This window comes from Pyrgilauda ruficollis, unplaced genomic scaffold (genome assembly GCF_017590135.1).
Source record: "Pyrgilauda ruficollis isolate IOZ18807 unplaced genomic scaffold, ASM1759013v1 scaffold51, whole genome shotgun sequence".
Lineage (NCBI taxonomy): Eukaryota > Metazoa > Chordata > Aves > Passeriformes > Passeridae > Pyrgilauda > Pyrgilauda ruficollis.
In genome coordinates, this window is record NW_024526711.1 from 2,159,317 (window position 1) to 2,180,399 (window position 21,083).

Consider the following 21,083-nt stretch of genomic DNA (forward strand, 5'->3'; position numbering starts at 1 on the left):
AATCCTGTAAAGCTATTTAAGTGTTTGGGTTCTGCTTCTGTTCTTTCCTTATGACAGATCTACTTTTTTCATCTTATCTCCTTTCTATACTTGAAGTCTTCATGCTGCTTTTCTCAGAAAATTAACTTGTCAGTCCCCACTGTAGAGCTCCCACACCACTCCGGAGACACTGTGGCAGCAATGGTCTGATTCAGATTTTTGCTCTGCCTCAAAGCAGAGCCAAAGGCAAACACAAAAGTGTTCTGCAGTTTTCAAAAGCAGCTATTTTAAGGCTGTCCTTCCTTTTTTTCCTTTTTAACTAATAATAGACATATTTTGCCTCAGGGGAAAGGGCAATATATAACCTGTTAAAAAATAATCTTTTCTCAGAAAATCAACTCATTGATGCACTAGAAGCAGAATAGAAAGTGTTCTAATCAGAGTTATCTTCAAAAGGAGTACTTGGAATTGAGTGGTGTTTGAAAATTGAATTTTTGTGAGTTTTCTTAGTGCTTGGCCTCAAGCCTCTTCTCAAAACTCAGTATAAATGCATCACCTGCAGCAGAATTAACTGCAGAGAGACATAGCTCCTCCAAGCCAGCTATATATGTTTGTTTGCCTAAACATGACTTGTATTCTGGTAGAACTTACTAGGTCAAGTTATTTATCCCAGTTTTCAAAGCTAAATACTTGAAAAATGCTCTTCTATATTAACAAGTTTTAGTTCTGTATCTTAAAAATAAAAAAAAAAGGCAAAACCTATATGTAAAATCAGTAAATGCTTGCTCATAGAGAAGAGAAAGAGAATGGTAAAACTGTGATTATCTCCAGTGCAATCCAGAGTCATGCAGTCTCTGAGACTGCAAGGTGAAGTCAACAGGGTAAATTTCATTTGTAATGAAATTAAGTATTTATGCACCTGAGCCCTCAACCCTGAATACTGTAACACATTTTTTGCCACTTTTTAGCCTTGGATATTGACAGGTAGCAAGGACAGCAGAGAACGTTCTCCAATGAGAGCAAGAGACGCCTGTGCTTTCTTATTTTTGGATGAGAGATATGCAGTTAGCTATATGAAAGGCTACTTTCAATTCAGAGATATCACTGGATTTCTGTTCAAGAGTCAGGGCAGCACTTGATACAGGACCCCCTCATTCCCTGCAGAAGTCGATTTGCACAGCTAGTGCTGGTATATTTGTCCTGTTTCCTTGTACTTTCCAGAACAGGTTAAATATGGGATAGAGGGGTAGACTTCAAAATGTATTATGTGTTATCAAATAAAGTCTTCATTCACAATAACCTATTTAATTTGTTACATGAACAAGTTTGACACGTATTTCATAGAATTTGAAATGGAACACACTGCTGCTGTCTCTGTCCCAAGTGCCATGATGAAATCTGATCCTTTTCTGCACACCATGTTTTCCTCTCTTGAAGAAATCTAGGTCACTGAGTCACCTAGCCAGCTGTTCACATGATTTCTTAAAAGCTTCAAACACAACATTTCAAATTATTATACTCTAGCTGCTTTGCTGTAAACAGATGAAGTCCAGCTAAGCATTAGGCAATGATTTAAAGATACTACATTTAAATCTTTTAATCCATCCATAATGACTCCTGGAAATGCATGATGAAACAGGACGGCACAAGAAGAAAAATATACATGAGAAGTAGATAATTGTATAACTCCTTGAAAAATCACACTGAAATCCTCAGAGAGTCAATAAGAACTTTAGAAGAGAATGTAAAACTTGTACCTTAGATCTCTAAAAGGATTGCAGCCACTGAAGCCCAGAGAGTCTGTCACTGTGCAGAGGGACCACTTCATGGTAAATGCCTAAAAACTGAAGACCATGCTTCAGTGAGTGTACAACTGCATAAATACTTGTAAGAAAATGGAATAAACCATCTGATAGCTTACAGTAATGGTAAATAACACTGTCCCTGCTCAGTAAAACAGACTCAGAGAGAGAATTTAATTCCAGCTATGTAAGATACCAGCAATTGCTGAGAACTGACTGTAAGAACTGTAAAAAGTGTTTGAATGAACTGAATGAACATTAGGGCAACCCACCATACACATGAGTCTCCAGTAACTAGAAATGCTTCCTCTAGGACTCCTGTCCTAGGAACCTCCATCCAGGACTTGACCTCTCTGGGAACACAAGGCTTGCAGTAGTTGAAAAAACAGCTCTCACTTCAGGTCACACACTTTAATAGTGTTACACATGTAGCAAATTATACAGGAAATAAATTAGTTGAAATGATTCAATTTTTATCCTTTTCATTAGCAAAACAGACCCAAATCAGGAAAATGAATTATATTTACACACAGCTGATATTTTATATACAAAGCTTTTTTATATTTACACATTTTATGAATATAGACTGATACTTTGTTAGATGGGGACAAAAATACTGAAAATATCTGAACATGAAACAATCAAGATTACCATACTAATTGGCAACTGACCATCCTTTTTAAATATTTATATATGTGTATACAGGCTCATTTTATGTTTGTGCACGTGCCAAAAAGAAAAAAACCTTGCACTTAAGCACTATGTCTATATGGTACAATTTGTTATACTCTTTTGTTTTTTTATGCCTGCTATACCACATGCTTGTATGACAGAAAATGCACATCTATTGCTGGCCCCTGAGGAACTTGATACATAAACAGGCAAGCACAGACCTGAACTATTTCACATCTGACTTAAATACTAGGTTCAACCAATACTGCAGGTCCTCAGGGACCTAAAGAGTACAGTCTAACTTTCATCTTCTCTTTGCCCTGTAGCAGTTGCCCAAGTAAGTAGAGTTTGAGATAAAACCTCAACATATGTGCTTGGGAATTCTTAAGGATTTGCACCCACTGAAACTTCAGACTAATAATGTACTGATTTATTGGGAAAGCATGCCTTCCAACAACGATATAGTCATCATCACCTATTTCAAATTTCCTTTATTTTTAATTGCTGCTTCTTGCTTTTAGCAGTAGATTTTTCATATATGTTAAGTGTAATAGCCATGCTCATCATCCCCCCAGGCTCCTCTCTGGAGCAGTGCAGTTCCTATGGCTTCAGAGGTTCCTAGGGCTACATTTCCCAGAGTGATGATTCATCTTTCGTTTCCTTGAGTGATGATTCTTCTTTCCCTCCACTGGGTCTATCTCTCTTGAAAGAAGAGACCAAAAGTGTAGCACCCTAAGGTACACATTTGTGCTGCAGCAGGAATTGCTCCTATGTACCAGCTCTACAGCACAGGTGTGTAACTGGCTGGACCTGAGGAGAGGGAGAAAGCAACAGCCTCCAACACTCAGTGTGTTACCTGCCATGATGACTGTCAATTCAGCAGAAAGTTACCTCCATGTTTGGTATTTTGGTCTGATTTTCTTTTTTTTCTTCTTTCCCCTGGCCTCTTTCCTAGCTTGCTCAATATTTTAACTCTAAATTTCCCCACCTACACATCCCTGAAGCCTGAGCTTTAGCCCACTGTCTTCACATCTGACTGGTCTCTTAGCCTGTCAAGATCACCTCTAGAGGTACTTACTATGTCAGATTCTGAACAGCCCATTGTAAAAACCTTATCAATACAGCCTTCCCTTTTAAAAGGGACACCAATAACTACACTCACACTGTATTTTATAGTTTTTTTCTGTATCTGCCCTGTAAGAATTCAGCCAGACCCATTCTGCCATCAGTCCTACCAGCACAGTTGGAATACTCTGAAAAGGAAACAAAGAACAGCTTGAATCTGAGCAACACCAGGAATGCCTGCTCTGTTCCAGCCCTCCAGTCATTCCCTAAAGTGGAAAGAGGTCTTAAGGGAAGGAATATTATGTGAATTAGAGGGAGCGAAGCAAATGTTGGAAAAATACGCTTTTCCTGCCCTATGGAATGAAATACATCAATGCTATACACTAAACATACAAACTAAACAGCTTACTACTCAAATTTTTCACAAAGGAATCACTACAAGACAAGTTAGAAATCAAACTTAAAAATATTCAGGCATGTTCTAGAGACTGAAAAAGGAAATTTTTCAACGGTAGTGGAACTTACAGAATAACCTCAATATTCCTATTATTAAAAAACATGTAAATTTATTACTAATAAAATAGAAGACATACAGTATGACTAGAGTATTGCTCAATGCAAATTTGCCTCTGGACATGAGAGATTCCAGAGAAGATCAAAATGCAATACAATTTATACATGTTGCAATAATGATTTTCAATAACATTTCTATAGATAACTTTGAATATTAAAATTCTGCTGCTCTGTTTAACTACTACCTAATCATGTCTTCTAACAGCCGTCTGTCACTCTGAATCCACTGGAATCAGGTGCAGGAATAACAACCCCTTGTTTCTGCAGTTCACGTAGAACATCCAGTATTGAATCCAACTCCATTCGAAATTTCTCCAGTTCCTGATTCTTCTGCTGTGCCAGCCTTCGCCACTTCTCAACCTCCTGGCTTTGCCTTACTTCAGAAATGTGCTGTCTCAGTTGGGTTGCCTGCAAATTAGAAGACAGCACTGTGATTTCCTGTGCCAATACTCAGCCAGTGCTGCCACTTTGCAAAAATCTGCCACATCATTTTATCTGATGCTCAGTCTCAAAGCTGAATGCTCACATTACGTGGGACAATTTGTTCTGAATATTACAAAAATCATTCTGATAGCAAGGACTTCCTTTAAATATTTGCATTAATGACAGAAGGGTAGAATTGATTATTGACTAATGAGCCCCAGAAGAATTTAACTTATCCTCTCCAAAGCAGCAATTAAATTTGAATATTTAAGGCAAAGCTAAGCATATAATATAAAACCCTCTATAAATCAAAATTAACTTTTTGAATTTCCACTTAAATGTAGTAATTAAAATAATGCTCTGCAAAACAAACTAAATCTGAACGACATGTAAAACTTTTAAAAACCACAAGTTCTATGAATTATCAAAAATTGTCCTGTAGTCACAAAGATCTGATGCTGCTGCAGATAAAGGAGTCAATAACTTTAACACAAATTCCTGACATAATCCTATTAAGTTACACAGCATAAGAAGTGTCATATGATATCAAAAGTTCCATACCACAATTAATTGTAATAGATCTTTTAAAGAGAGCCTATCATCACTTAAAGGCCATAATTATCATATTTGCAGTTTGATACTAAGGATAACCTGTTAACTTCATGCTCAGCAATTTCCTTTTCAACACCATTCATTTTGATATAATTCATTTGGGCAACTGTTCAATGCTCCAGTGCTGATGGTTAAAGGAGAAAACTAGGACAAAACAAAACCCAAAGCTTAACACATAACAAGGGCAGGAGCACCACAAAAAGATGAAATTATTTAGTACTAATTATGTGTACTATTTCTTTTAAAAAGCCCAAAAAATTAAAAAACATCTTAGTAAATACTATTGGTATTCAGTGGAGCTAGATCACAGAGTAGGCAGCAGCAAACACTTCACAGAAATGGTAAAGACATCCTCACGTTATATAAAAGCAAATTAATAGCAAAAAATGAGTTGCATTACAGTCACCTTTAGCAGGACAGAATGTGAACAAAAATAACAAAAGCAACAGTGGCAACAGGATTTATTTTTAATCAAATGGCTTGTTTTATGTGTGGGCATATTTTCTTTTTTCATAAGATAAGAATCTGATACAGAAATGTGCACCAAGAAATACTTCCACAAAAAAAAAATCTGTACATTAAAAGCATATTCCTTGAGATCTAGTTTTAAAATTTAAAATAAAATATTAATATACTTTTAATGTAGCTTTTCTGAATAGGGCTGCAAGGACTAGATAATTACAGTTCCATTGAAGAATATATCATAGGTTAGACTCTGCACTCCAAACTCTTGTCAGTTTTCAGTAGCTCGCTTTCATTGTGAAACTGAAGAATGAAATAATGATAATGACTCCAGAGGTCTGTCTGGAGTCCAACCCTCTGGAACAGCAAGACCTTCTTAGACCAGGCTGCAAGGAAGTTACACAAGTAATCTTAATTACCACAGCAGGGTCGAGCTGACCAGGCAGGCACCTAGGCTCACTTGCATTAGCAGGCAAAGACAAAACCATGGCTGCATAAAAAAAGACTTTCCTCCTGCAGTGTGAGTTAAATGAGCCTGAATAAATACCATAAAATTACAGTTAAACCAATAAATTGCTCTTGAGAAGTAAATGCAGCTATGCACTGGTGTACCTTTTGAATTTCATGCTCTCTTTCTGCATGTCTGCTCTCTATATGCTTGATTTTCTTTTCCAGGCACAAGAAATGTTTCATTTCAGGACTCTGGCTCTCCCTAGCCTCTCTCAGTTCTTCCAACAATTTTGTCACCTACAGTGAAAGAGAAATGATGAAAATTGTTATAATTGTGTTAGGCAGTGTATTAAACCAGATTCCTTTAAAAATGTATTTGCACTGTTTAATCATTACATTCAAAAGCTGTAGAAAGGAAGACATAAAAGAGAAATCTTCTTTGTTCAAAGGCTTTAACAGGGCTCAGGGACTTATATTAGAATTTTTCATTTCTAAGAAGTAGCTTGAGGACATGAAAGTCTAGTCCTCTTTGATAAATCCAGTCCTTTTAATAATGTTATGAAGGGATTGTGTTCTGTCACATTTTATACTTCATACAACAAAAGTTAACAGAGAATATTATGATTAGATGTTCTTACACTTTTCCTTCTCACACTCAAGATAAAGATCAAATATAAAAGATACCAGTGTGTTTCTAAAGACTAAATTAATTAAAGACACGCTGCTAAGAGAGATGATTATAAGCCTGCGTGTAAGTTTAATAATTACCAGGCAAAATAACTTGACAATGACTTAAAACTGATTTCCTAATCCTCCAGAAATTCAGGGAAGTTTCCTTATAAAGCCCTACTGGTTTATTCTCATTCTTCGCCTGTTTTAAGCAACTTGATATTCCTTCATCCAAAGTATTTTTTGGTCACTCTTAATGTATATAAGTAAATTAGAGTGAAAACTTTGACATCTTTATCCTTTATGATAGCCCTTAGCTTCCCTTAGCCAATATATTTGAGAGCTGCTACCCCTCTTCAAGCACTCAGTCATCCCTGCCTCTGCTGTGAATTCAGCTGGTAGCTGGAAGCTTTGTGTCTTCATAAGAGGTTATCACTCTTACTGACAAGTGACTCTGAGGCAGCTTACTGTTATTTCCACATTTCAAGGTGGCTTTCTAAAATAACAAGGCCTATGTCATTATGTTTTTGTCTGTCCATTACTCCTGCAGTTTTGAATCTGTTCAGCCACGTTTTTCAGAAGAGCAGAAGTCTTAGTTTCAAAAGGTCTGTAAAAATGAGTGTCTGCTGCTTGGCTGCTAAGTTGCCCTACTGAAGGGAAGGGCTGATGTGAGGTCTTAAGTATATAATTAAATACAATTAAAAAATCATAGTAGAAAGATCTCATGAGGGGAAAAAAGCCTAGGAGAAAACAGGCTCTGTGTATTTTGCCAGCGATAGATCCATGTCAAATACAATGCAGTGCTATGTGCAAGCTGTTAAGGAAAGGAAGCATTCAGTTAATGGAAAGCATCCATGAACAGCACTTCTGACATTAGTATTCAAATATCAATCTTCCAAGAAGCCTCAGGAAAAACTTTGCCTTTTTGGATGTATCACCATTTTAGACACAGGACTCAATCCTACTACCAGTGAGGTGCTTTCCCCTGTCACTACTATTTCCATTTCCAGGTCTGCTTGTCTTCTTTTCTCAGCAAAACTTATTGAACCATTTAATGCTTAAGATGTATTTTAAAAGCAGCACAGAAGTAGTGCTAGAGGGCAAAAGCAAGGCATAGATATTTCTCTCTGCACAGTCTTGCAATGATTTCTGTAACGAAGACACTCCTTCACATTTTCTTAAATACCAGCACCTTGAAGTTGGCTTCTACCATGTGGGTCAGATGGGATGATTTCTTAAACCATCACTGTCAATAATCTGTAAAGCAGTCATAGAGGAAACAATAACATTTGTCTCATTGTACTCTTGCCCTGTTTTTCCAGGAAGAAGTATTACATATACTGACACCACTGAAATGAAACAAGTTTTGTAAGGAAAGCCAGCATCTATATGAACCCAAAGTCTCAGCCTCTATTCTGCAAACACAGAACTTGTTTAACAGTGTCCATCTTTTTTCTCCCCCTACAAACCCACAGTTTTATACAAATAAATCACAACAGGGTGGAATTTTGCATGTGTAAGATAAATACCCAGATAAATCTGAGTTTAGTGAGTTTAAGATTAATTGCTTTTAATAATCCTTGCAAGTTAGAGTATTATCAAAATTATGTTAAAATTAGTGCTCTTCATACATCAAGGAGATGGTGAATAAAGCACAGGCACAATGCTGAGACAGGCTACATCCTCCTCCTGAACAGGAAATGGCAACAAAGACTGGCACTACTTCAAGAACAACAAATGCATAACAAATGATTCTAAAAGCTTGAGATAAAAGGTGGACAGCAATTTGATACAAAACTCAAATGCAAAGATAAAAAAAAGTGTAATTTTTAGATTATTTGCTATTGATAGAAGATTAGGGAAAAAAACCCTAGACACTTCTCTCAAAACACAGTGAATTTCATAACTTTTGTAGCTAACTCACCCTTCTTAAGATACATTAATTTTCAGAGATGGCAGTGGAGAAAGCCAAGAATATAACTGCCTCAGTCAGTTTTATGGCAATGGAGGATGAAAAAAGAAAAGCTTTTGAAAACAGTAATAAAAAATGCTCTTAATTAAGAGGAATAAAGAAAAAGTCCTGTGGTCTATTTACCACTACCCACCATAACTCTCAGAGGATATGAAAAACTGGATTAACCTACTGATCAAACTTCATACAGATGTCAGACATTTCAAACAAAATAATAATAAAAATATTAACATCTAAAAAGGTCAAAATTCTGCATTCTGTTCTGTCTTGTTCACCTGGTCACACTAGAAAAACCTTGCATTCTCAGGGATAATTTGTGTAGGAGCAACTGACAAAGATTTTGTCTCTAGGACTTATTTTACTATATATTATTTCAGGCTTGACATGAATTAGGATGAAAACTCTTACTAGACTAAGGTACCCCCACTGAAATTTAAATATACCTCTTTTTGTAGGAGTTGCTCTCTTATCTGTGAAACTAAAAGAGCTTCTTGATGTCTCTCTTGTTCACCAAGTTGTTCTTGAAGATGTTTTATTAATATCTAAAAAAGGTTTAAAAATATTTTGTTGTTAGCACAGACACCCATGACAACATGTGAAAACCAATGCAGGAGAAGTACAGAAAAAAATAAGTAGCACTGAGAAAGTTGGGGCAGTTCAGCCTGGAGAAGAGAAGGTTGCATGGAAACCACATAGCAACCTTCCAGTATCTGAAGGGGCCTACAAGGAATCCAGAGAGACTCATCATCAGGAACTGTAGTGATGGCACAAGGAGTAATGGGTACACATTGAAATGGAGGAAGTTTAGGATAAATATTAGGAAGAAATTCTTTACTGTGAGGGTGGAAAGGCATTGGAACAGGCTGCCCAGGAAGGCTGTGGATACCACAAACCTGGCACTGTTCAAACCAGGCTGAATAAGGCCTTGAGCAACCTGGTCTAGTAGGAGGTGTCCCTGTCCATGGCAAGGGGGCTTGTGAGTAGATGATCTCTGAGGTCCATTCCAGCCCCTTAACATTCTATGATTCTGTGATTGTAATGTAAGTGCAGGTGTGAGTGCTGTGTGCATTAACAACACTGCCTCCAACATGTGTGTGTGCATGGGCTGTTAAATAGCACACAAGTACATATGTAATATATGAAAACAAGCCTCAATCTTCAAGTTCCTCATTTTAAAATGTTCTTAAATAATCTGAATGAAACAGCTCTTTCTACCCTTTATACCATGTGTAATACAGCCCAGAGAAGTGGTGGAATAGCCCTCCTTAGAGATATTCAAAAAGCCACCTGGACATGGTCCTGGATGACCTTCCTGAGCAGAGCAGTTGGACAAGATGACCTTCAGAGGTCCCTTCCAACCTCAGCCATTCTGGAATTCTGTGAATACTGTGGCACAGAATGATTTTTAAAACAACAGGTCCTACTTCAAAGAAAGTAAATTTAGAGTAATACAGAAAGAAATAACTTTAAGATATATCTATACGTAAGCAATGTATCCACTGTATCTTACCTCCTGTGCTGAAACTCTGTTCTTTAGTTCAGCTACTTTAGAAGTAGAATGTTCCTGTGCATGCTGGCAAACAATCTTCTCAACTTCCCTCTGGTGGGAAGCTTTCAGAGATGCAATGTATTCTGCTGTGTCTTCCTGCATCCTGAACAGAGCAAGAGAAAAGTGAGATGCAGTAAAGCAGCTACAGACAGTTCTTAAAAATGCAGCAGCTTCTCACTTGAACACACAAAATAATGAAAATGTTAAAGGCAGCATATCTTGTATATTTCACAACAAAACCTTGCAAGACAGGATCACCATTACTTCTATTGCTCTGAAGGGTGAAAAGGGTGGGAAACCTACAATGGTGGATATGCGTATCATCTAACTAGAGGCAGTTAGGATACAAAAAATTCAGTCAATCATCTTTGCTGGTTCCTCTTATTAAAAATGTGGCAAGAGAACACATGCTTTTTAATCATAATGCAGCTATCTTCTTTTAGATATCTATTTTAGAAAATAATGTGTTGCAATCTAAATTGCATGTCAATTTCTTCTACTTTGATTTTGAAGGGATGTAAGGGAGACTAGGTGAAGTGTAAGGTTTCTACAGTTGGCCAGGTAAATTCCACTGAAAGCACACTCCAGGTTTGAAGGAAATAACATGGACCAAGTATTAATGCTATACAACACAAAGCATCTAAGATATGATGATTTACACTGAGATGTTTTACTTAAAAGCATAAGAAATTATAGTATTAATAAAAGCATTAACACAGGTTTGCCTGTAGAAAGAACTGTGATAGTGCCCTGCTAAAAAAACCCCCAAAGTAACAAAAAAAACCCCCAAATCCCTCCCAAAGCCAGAAACAGTACAAATGAAGGTATAAGCAACCTTCACACATGGCTGGCATGTTAAAGTGCTACTTCAATCCTATGCTTGCCAAGACTTTAAGAAGGTTTTTAAAGGACTCTGTTGAGCATTCACCTTCGCATGCTGCTTTCAGAATAAGCCAGAGCTGCTTGGGACTTCACCCGCTGCTGGCTCATTTCCAGGGACAGTTTCTCCAGCTCCACTTTCAGATGTGCATTTTCTTGCAGAACTTCTGAGAGATGAGAATCAGAAAAGGTATGTGGTTGGTGTGTTTTGTCATCACTGAAAATGCTTAGACACGGTTCAGTGTTGTTGGAATTCCTTCCATCTGCTGCGGAGGTATTCTTTTTCATGACCTCTGTAGAGCTCCCATTAGTGTTTGTTTTATTTCTCAAATTATTATCAGACAACATCACCATCCTTTCTTTCTGAAGTTTCTCTACAGTTTTTGTGAGGTCTTGTATTTCTTTATTTTTGGTGACCAATTCTTCATTTAGTTTTAACAACCTGTCTTTTGTGCTACCTTGTTTCATCTTAGAGTCCATGGACTCTAATTCTTTATTATCATTTTTACTTCTGAGTTTTAATTGGGAATTTTGACTTTTAAGATTTTCAATTTCTGTTTGGAGGTTTCCAACAGTGATCTGATGGGTCTTCTTTAGATTCTGAAGCTCCTGTTCAAGCTCTGCAGAAGTGGCTTTATCACCATTCAGTTTTGGTGTTTCATTCATAAATTCATAGGCAAGTAGTTGCTCAAGCTCTGCAAGTCTTTGTTCATACTGTATCTAGGAGAGTAGTAGAAAGTAGTGAAAAAAAAGCAGTTTCACAAGTGTACTGTTATTTTAGCTCTTCCTATTATTCTTTAAAGTTATTGCCCTTCTGAAGAAAGATTTCAGAAGACCGAATACAAATCAGGATTACTAACAAACTACTCAATCAGTCCAGAAATTAGTGAGTGAAATAATTAAGTCTGCTGTAAAACAGAATTACTCAAAAAATTTGCTACAAAATAATCTAATCACAATGGATGCAGTAACTATGGGATAGACAATTATAATGACAAGAAAATATTTCATTTTAATGTAATTAAGTTCTCTTCAGATGCTACCAATGTTAATGATGTCATTATGTACTTGTTGTATGTCAGCTGGCAAACATTCATGTCACATGTTCAAAGTTGTACTTCACATTTTTCAAAACATCCTAATTTTTAACAGAACAGATCTTTCTTTTTACATATTTATAAGTATGAAGATAGAAGTATGAATTCAGAAAGACATAGAATCTTTCCTCCTAATGAGCTGAGGAAAACCTAACCTTCTTAATAGCTTGGATGGACTTTGAGGAAAGTAGGATGAGTGACTCGTGGAGAAAAGGTGGAACAACTGGCCAATGTTTCCTTTCTAGCCCATTAAGCACCTGTGAAGTTCACCTTTTCCTTGAAGTAAAATGCCAGACTTTCATGCTTCCTAACCCAAGTCTTTAGGCTCACTATCATGTAATTTTTAGACAGTATTTTTAGTGGTTCCCAACATTCCCTGCAGAAATGCTCAGTCAGCAGACCTTTGAAATCACAGCCTTTGGTACAACAAGGAATTAGAGAAGCAGCTACTCTGACCCACAGGGTGAAAAGCACCTTAATAGTAAGAATTAAATTACTATCCCTTGAGAACGTGTCGTCTTCGTTTCTATACTACCCTAGCAATTTCAATGCTATTTTTATCTTAGGTGCTGAAGGTACTGAAATTCTGGTTCTAAATTCTTTGAGTACTTTTTCACCCTTGAAGGTGGTCTTTGCCTTCAGTTTTAACCACTATCCTGTGTTACACTTAGTTGCCTTGTGACTGTTACTTGCAAAGTAACTACTCAACTTTTACCTTTATTTTTTGAAACTGTTGTTCCATGGCACGAAGGCTTTTCTTAGCTTCATCATCTTTACCTTCAAGTTCTGTTTCTAATTTTTTTATTCTTCTCTCCAAAAATTCAACTGTGTTTGTTTTAGCTGAAATATCATTTGTTTTCTCAGCAGCAGCAGCAGCAAAAATCAAAGCAGGCAAAGAATTTGGATACCTTCTTTTTAGAATTCCTTCCATTTCTCTGATCTATTCATAAGAAAATTAAGTCAAAGGTTAAAAATAATAAAGTTCTAATGAAAAGGGAACAGAAATGTTAACAGAATTTTAACAAATTTCATTCCCTTAAGGTGGAAGAATAAAAACTATAGACACATCTATTGAGAATTATTTTATATTCTTCCCATTTATGTTTTTTTTTACAGAAAAGCAAGACTCATTGTCTCTTACTGACTAACTTACACATGATCTTAAACAAAATATTGCTCTGGTCTTCAGATCACCTTTTGTCAATAGTCTAAAGAAAGTAAAAAAAAGGGATTTGAGAATGGGTCTTAATGTGATGAATATGTTTTTTTCTGGATTTGCATTCACATTCTACTTTTCCAACTGTTAAAGACATTTCATGGATATTTCATTTCATATAACAGGTTATATGCCTTTTATTTTGTAGTATGCAATGATGTAAAACTAACACTTTGCACCCAACATAAAAATAAGTCCCTTTCTTATCTATGGATAAGGTATTAGTATCAGAATTCTGCAAATCCTCTTGCCCATGAGTCCCACATCCCTAACTAATGCAACTGCTACCTCCTAAAATTCAGGAAGGCCCACTTCCACGTTATGTTTCTTTAGTAGAAACATGTATTTTAAGGTCTCCACTCCCCCAGTTGTCATGAATCTTGTATGAATCCAATAGAATTTAAAGCCCTGCTCTTGAATCAACTTGGTTGAAATTTGTCATACTGTTAAGGAATTACTGAACATGGACAGGAGTCTCAGAAGATAAACAGCAAGCTTTGGCTTTTACCCTCTTACCCCTTTTGAAGAAACCCTAAACAGTTATATTAAAAGATTTTGAAAGGGATATCAGCTTGTTAGAATATAGTAGCAAGAAGAGCGCTTCTAACTAAATAATTGCAGCTTTTTGTGTTCATGAGTGTCCAATAACACAAGTTTCTTCATCACAGACCTTCATGCTATGCTTTATCCTTATGAAAGCACTGGGGTTTTAAGAGACCTTATCCGAAACAAAGGTTAAATGAAAGAGAGTTCTTTTATTGCATACTTGTCGCTCAAGATCCTGAATTCTTCTAGCATCTGCTGCTCTGTCCCGTAAACGTTTCTTCTGTTGCACACACTGATCTCCTGCTTCAGCTCTGAGCTTCTCAACCTGTCCAGTTTATGAGGACACAAATTGAAATAAGGATTCAGAGACATTGTCTTGTAGTACAAAAGCATTTCAAACACGCATAGTACAATGGAAGTATTCTGCCACTTAAAAACTCATAATGGTAATTTCTGTACTATCTGATTCTTCAGACTGTAAACCCACGTGACAGTTTCCTTCTCCAAAGCAACTGAAACTAGATTTGGAAATCTAAAAGAGAATTTCAGCTCTGGGACACTCTTGTTTTCATACCAGTATTACTGTTCCTTTCTTTCATACTGCCAGTATGCAGGCTTGATTAGTAAGCTGTCATATAAATTGCTACAGTGCATTCCATGATTTCAGGATGAGTTTAGGAAATGGTTTGTGATCTGCAATGCTACACTATGTGATGAGATATAGAAACAGCCAAAAGGCAATGTTATGTTGTGCCTAAATAAAAGCTGAGTGCCAGCTGAGAACCAGGGGAAGGACCTGGATAACTCATGTTCCTGCATTCCTGTGATGCCTGGTCATGAGGACTCAAAGCTATAATCTAAAATTGAATTTCCTACCTTTATTAGCCACTATGATCTCTGCACAGGGATATTATATCCTGGATATTTAAAAATATTCCCATCTTGAATTCTCTCCCAGCTTGTTAATATTACCAAGTCATGCTAAGTCATGCTTTTATGCCAGCATTTTATAGTTTGACTGATTTGATTATTTCTATGAAGTCATAGCTCTAGGCACCGGAATTTTTAGACACCAGTCCAGCCCAGAGAGAATGCCAATAAAAATATTTTCTTTCACAGGAAGGATATCTTGATCAAAGTTTGATAGGGTGGTGTCTGTCCCTGGCTGCTCCTTCAGAAGCATCTTCTTTCATCTGCAATCTCTCTAATAGAAGACCATAAAAGATTCCAAGATCAGGTACATTTTAGCACTGGTAAAATGTTTTGGTTTTTTTTTTTTTTTTGGTGAATCCTAAGTCTAATGTACTGACAAGAAGACAATGCAAATCTCACCACTACTTAAGATTCATGTATTAGTTTTGTTTTATATTTCAAGTGTTTTGGGTCTTTCCTCCCTACCACAGTAACCAGGGAGTTTTTCTTAAGAAAGAATTTAGAACTGGTACTTAAGAGAAAAAAATGTGTTGCCTAAGTTACCATGGAGCAAAAAGGAGGAAAAGAGAAGGAGAAGAAGGGTGTTCCTGGTTGTTAACATAACAATATACTTCTTTCCCTTAGGTCAAGAAATTTGAAGGTTTTAGGGAAGTATGTTACTTTTGTTCCCAGAAGCATAGGCAAGACGTCCAATAGAACCAATCTAATATACCAAAAAAAGGGATTATTATGAAGGAAATAATTACATTACACTCATCACTGGAAAAAGAACAATTTTCAGTTCCAACTTCTTAGATAAAGCTAGATATTATCACCTCTAGTCTTAGTTTCTCAATTTCTTCTCTTGCATCTTTAAGACGGGCTGCATCTTTATCCAGAAGATCTTGATTTTCTGCATACCACTGAAGTCTTTTTTTTAAATGAGTAATTTCCTGTTTGTACGACTCTTCCATAACTTTAAATTCATAAGACATCTCACCTACAACAATAAACATTCTTAGAATTGTTTTATTAGTAATCATGTATTGAAGGAGTAATTAGTCAACACTCTCTTCCTCAGCATATTTCATACATTTACCATTTTGACAACACTGTTTCTGCAGTAGATTTAAAATCAGATCCTAATTAGGATTTTAAAAGCAACAGTATTTGTAAAAACCCCTTTATTTCTCTCATACACTGCAGTACTCAATGGCTTACAGTTCACCACAGAAAGTATTTAAAACAGAATCTCAGGGAGATCTGTTCTTGATCATGCTCTAATAAACAAACAGACCTTCAGCATCAAGATGAATGACAACATAGAATATATGCTTTGATGTTTATTGATCATAATCCTCCCATTTAGGGATCAAGCATTTTCAGAAGAGACATGGAGGTAAATATTACTGCACTTAGCATTTGTGATGCCTGACACTGGAAATGAGAGAGTCCAATTTTGAGCCCTCTCTCATTAATTCAAACTGGAAAAAGCTCTGATAAAAATGCTGAAAAAAGTCCCAAGGTGTAAGTTATAGCTAAAAAATGGGCAAGAACTAAATATGAGACTAAGATGTAACACAGTAAATATTTTCTTATGAACAGAGCTGTCACATAATTGAAATAATCTTTTTTCCACGTCCAGTGAAAGACTGGCAAGAAATCAAAGTTAACAGGTCACAACAAAGAGTCTGGTTGGATACAGGAAGATACTTTCTAACAGAGTACCAAAAGTCCTACGTGCATGTCCTACACTGTATGCTTTAGTTAGAGGTTTAGACAATATTTGTAAATGGTCTAGATGCATTTCACTAAGTAATACTTCAATAAGAAACAAGTTTTTGTTACATATTTATTTACTGAAATGCAAAGTAAGCAAATTATTCAACAAAATGAAGGTGCTTTACTTGATGCAGATGCAATCTGGACTTTGGCTAAATCTCTCTCTTTTTTAGCTTGTACCAAGTCTACCTCAAGAGCTTGCTTATCTTGTTTTAGACGTCTTATCTCTTCTTGTAATTTAGCTTCTTCTTTCTAGATGTTAGAGAAAACAGTAAAACATGAAAAACTAAACACAGAGTATCACACAAAACCCCTGAGCATGCCTTTTCATCATACAAAGATTAAATCACAACAGTTACATCCAACCACAGCAACAATAAGGTATTTTAATTTTGGTATTATTGTCAGGCCCTGCAATAGAAGAGCATGGGAAAACATAACCTAAATATTTAAAAAAAACCCAAACTCCAGATTTTTTAAGCCTTATTTAACTGTCAGAGAAGTAGAAAATCTCTGCTTTTTGAAAGGGTCAGTAAAGAAAATGGCTTGACTTCCTTCTGAGACTGAAGACTGTAGGATAAGTGGACAAATGTACTGTCCAACAGTTCACCCTACTACATTCTACTTCTTGCCATTCTCTGCAGGCAGTCTCTCTTTTTGCTACACATGAACACTAGCAAACTTCAAGACCAAGTAGGACAAAAGGTCTTGGTGCCAGAGCCACCTCTAGAGATGGAGCCCCTTGGTCCTAGGCATGCATAGGTACAGCAAAAATCAGCTGGGGGGGGCTGAGATTTTGGGAGCAGCCAGTAAACAGACCGAGTGCATGGTGCGGTGCATGCAGGTAAGTTACTGCTAGTGAGCTCCTACCCTGATCTGCTGAGCAGGACACATCAGGCCTGTGTGCATCGGGCCACACCTGCTCCTCGTGTTTCCAGTGGTATTAATTGTATTTCTGTGCTACACTCAAAGGCACTACTCTGTTATCTTACAGGCTTGATATATAACCTACCTGTGCTGCTCGAAGCTCTGAAATCAATTCTGTGAAACTCTGATTTCTGGCTGGTTCAGAATCCTGCATGGCTCGTGACTGGTTGTTAATCTTCTCTACCTTTTCTCTAAAGAGCAACAGCAAAAGCAGTTATGCAATGTGGTGACTCAGCATACTATCAGTGGCTGCTGATCAAAACACAATCCCCTGCCCCCCAAACTGTACCACAAAGTCAATCTGTGCAGGTTCAAAACAAAAAGAGAAGCAAATATTCACAACATTTATACGCAAACAAAATTCACTGTAAGGCAAAGTCTTCTCACCTCGCATGAACTAGTTTATTTGGACTACACAAGGGAAGGAAATAAAAATCTACCCTGCATCAGTGGAACTCATTTACAGGCCTCTCCAAAGCAGAGATCTGTAGATTAGGAGTACACACAATTGCTAGGTTGTTTTTCCTCATTACTAGCCCAGGATGCAAATCTCACAGAACTACAATGCAGTGAATAGAATAGTTTCTCCACTAGCAGAACCTCTTGTGCCCCCTGATCTACTGTGTGTCTTACAACAGCTTCAAAACATCTTAACAACATCAGCAAAGCCAAAATATCAGAAAAAGTGCAACATAATGTATTATGCATTCTGGTATGAATAAGAACATTGAAATATTTCCCAAGTGGAAGTCTTCTAGTCTTCTTGGTGCAACACCACCAAGAAAATAAAGAATTAAGTGCCCATAATCAACACAAATCAATTCTCAAAAGAAGAAACAAGACCACAAACCTGAGAAACACTAGAAAACATGCACCTGGTAGACTCTGCTATGGTTCTTCATAAAAAAAAACGCAAATAAACAGCAGAAAATTCCAGAGATTTTAGGTCAGATATGCAAATGAACCTACCTTAACTGTATTAATTCAGTCTTTAAGCACTGATTCTCTTTAAACATTCGTTCCTCATTTTTTTTATTTTGGATTTGTAGCTCTTTCATTTGTTTGTATAACCTCTCATTTTCCTAAGTTGAGACAGACAAAGTTAAAGAATGTTCACAGATTAATGTTTTCTTCAGCTATAAAACAATTTTCTATGAATCACATAGTTTACCTGCTGAAACAGTGGAAGAAAACACAAAATATTTCATTACTGAGCTTCTAACATGGATCTCTACTTTCATTATCTACAGTCTCATCCAAGTGTCTGCTTACTCTGCAGGAAGGAGCTAAGACCTCTACAAACTATCCCAACTATATTCTAAAAATGTGTTCATGGGTGAGTGCTGATAGATCAGAGCTCAGCCTGCCCACGCTCCAGTCCTGGGGACACAAACCATCATGGTTTGGGATGCTCACAGCCATATTGGAAAGACATTGTGTTTGTCTCAAGGAATTATGCTGAGCATCAGCTGGAAGCCTACTGGATTTTATAGCTGCAAGTATTCAAAAGGATTATTAAGCTTGAATTATCTATTTCTCCACTTGACTAAGTAATACAAATCAGGCACACTAATGAGGTTACCTTGAAATCTGCTGCTCAGATCTTGAGAAAAACATTTTAAAACCCAAAATTTTTCAAATTTTTATTTGAAATGCTGCTTAAATTTACTAATTTTCATCTACACTGGGAAAAAGTTTGTGGTTCTTCACTGACCATAAACTATTTTCCTAGTTCTCAACTGAAAAGTTACTGATTTTTACAATTTAGAACATTTAGGTGGAACTGTGGAAAAACTTAGTCCAAACTAGACGTGTGAAAGACTTTTTAAACTTGCAATAGGTTTGCTCTTCACATCCAAATTCCATCCACTTTTTAGACAACAAGACACCTGTTTTTAACAGAAAAGTCGTAATCATTAAACGATTTTGTTTCTGAAACTGGATAGAGCACAGTTCAACATGACGTGTGGTGTTACCTGTTGATAACCTTGAATAATGACCTCTTGATCTTCAATCTCTTTTTGTATTTGGGCCAATTTTTCCTCAGTTATAGGAATTGTTGCTGCATGGGTCCACCTCTTTTCTTGGGTAATCTCCTCCATACTTCTTACCTTTCAGAAAAAGACACACAAACAATAAGAAAGTTTTGTTAGCAGGATAGAATTTTCTACAAGACTACAGTCCAATCTCTTCATTATGGTATGAGAGCAGACCAATGAGTGGCTCTTTCTGGAGTTTTACAGAAGCATTGTGAAACAGAGAAAAGGTATAAAATGTTTGGGAAAAGCTAGGTTTCTGTTCTCATGTGTCTAGACAGAAGGCTATGTTATGATGCAGGGAGTTATCCACAACAAGGGTATAGTGGAAATAACTCTGGGAATATTTCATACAGACAAAACACATTAAAAAATGCATCAAGAACTATAAACAATATCTCAGCATATAGTACTTATCTGTAAGAAGCGGTATCTGTGGGAGTGAATTCAATCTTTGCAAAAACTTGCTGCAAGACTCTCAAAATAGCACAGTAAGGAAACTCAGGATAACATGGTTTATCTCCAGGAAAAAAAGATCATGTCTTACAGGCAATAAATGTAACAGCAGTTATGTATTTATAAAATTGCGGTGTCTGTGAAAATTTGGATTTTCTGCTCCTCAACACCTCATCTAAAGTAACATTGATTCAATTTTCAGAAGCAACGTTTCTTCTCTTCTACAGGCACAGGATACAAGATGATAAAGTACCTTACTCTGAAGAACATAGTTTTCCTGTCCCAGACGGGACAGCTCCTTTTCATGCTGTGTTTTCAGTTCCACGACCTTGGCCTCCATCTCCTTCTCTTTTTGTGAAAGCTTGCTGGCCAGCTGCTGAATCAAATCTCGAGCTCTGTTCAGGTCCTCCTCTGCTGCTTGTACTCGTTTTAACAAATACAGCTCTCTATCACAGCTTTTGAAAGGGGAAAATGATAAGTCCTAGGGTAGACAATTCAGGAAAACATTACATTGAGCTGATTGTTTACCAGAACTCTGCTCATCAGTTTTATTTAACTGGTTTGTCTAGCTCTCAGCAACAACACAAGGCACTTGAGAAAACAACCCAAAATACAAACCCCCAACACTTTAACAGCAAAACATCCTATATTCATTTTAATGAACGACCTTCTAATTTGCAAAATGAGGAAAAAAAGACAAAAAAATCCAAAAAGAAACAAATACATCTCATATGACAGCCACTATATTGCTACCATAATTATTATATTATGCATCTTACTTTTAGAAAAGCAGCAATGCTTTAGGTATTCAATGAATAGCTTTTTTATGCAGTTGGTAACGGAGAAGGAAAAACCATTATGGTACTGTAAATTCAGTCATCTTGGAGAAGTCAGAAGATACTATTAAATATTTAATGCAATGCAAATAGGAAAAATCCCCGAACAGTAGTACTGTTTAAACATTCACAGCAGAACATTGTAAGTAGAAGTTATATTTAACCTTC

At 36.6% G+C, this 21,083-nt stretch overlaps 1 protein-coding gene across 3 annotated transcripts in view; it reads right to left on the reverse strand.

Annotated features, from left to right (window-relative positions):
- Window positions 1-2,197: 2,197 nt before the first annotated feature.
- The window catches only part of CEP162 (centrosomal protein 162), a 44,632-nt gene continuing 25,746 nt past the window's right edge, over window positions 2,198-21,083 (reverse strand). For all 3 annotated transcript variants that reach the window (XM_041480428.1, XM_041480429.1, XM_041480426.1), the window contains exons 16-28: window positions 20,333-20,560; window positions 19,564-19,698; window positions 18,557-18,669; window positions 17,673-17,778; window positions 16,786-16,912; window positions 15,715-15,878; window positions 14,187-14,291; window positions 12,920-13,144; window positions 11,157-11,827; window positions 10,190-10,331; window positions 9,123-9,221; window positions 6,201-6,335; window positions 2,198-4,499 (exon numbers count right to left, since the gene is read on the reverse strand). In XM_041480428.1, coding sequence (XP_041336362.1) covers window positions 4,290-4,499; window positions 6,201-6,335; window positions 9,123-9,221; window positions 10,190-10,331; window positions 11,157-11,827; window positions 12,920-13,144; window positions 14,187-14,291; window positions 15,715-15,878; window positions 16,786-16,912; window positions 17,673-17,778; window positions 18,557-18,669; window positions 19,564-19,698; window positions 20,333-20,560 — 2,460 coding nt within the window. In that variant the 3' untranslated portion in view covers window positions 2,198-4,289. The remainder of the gene's footprint in view (window positions 4,500-6,200; window positions 6,336-9,122; window positions 9,222-10,189; window positions 10,332-11,156; window positions 11,828-12,919; window positions 13,145-14,186; window positions 14,292-15,714; window positions 15,879-16,785; window positions 16,913-17,672; window positions 17,779-18,556; window positions 18,670-19,563; window positions 19,699-20,332; window positions 20,561-21,083) is intronic.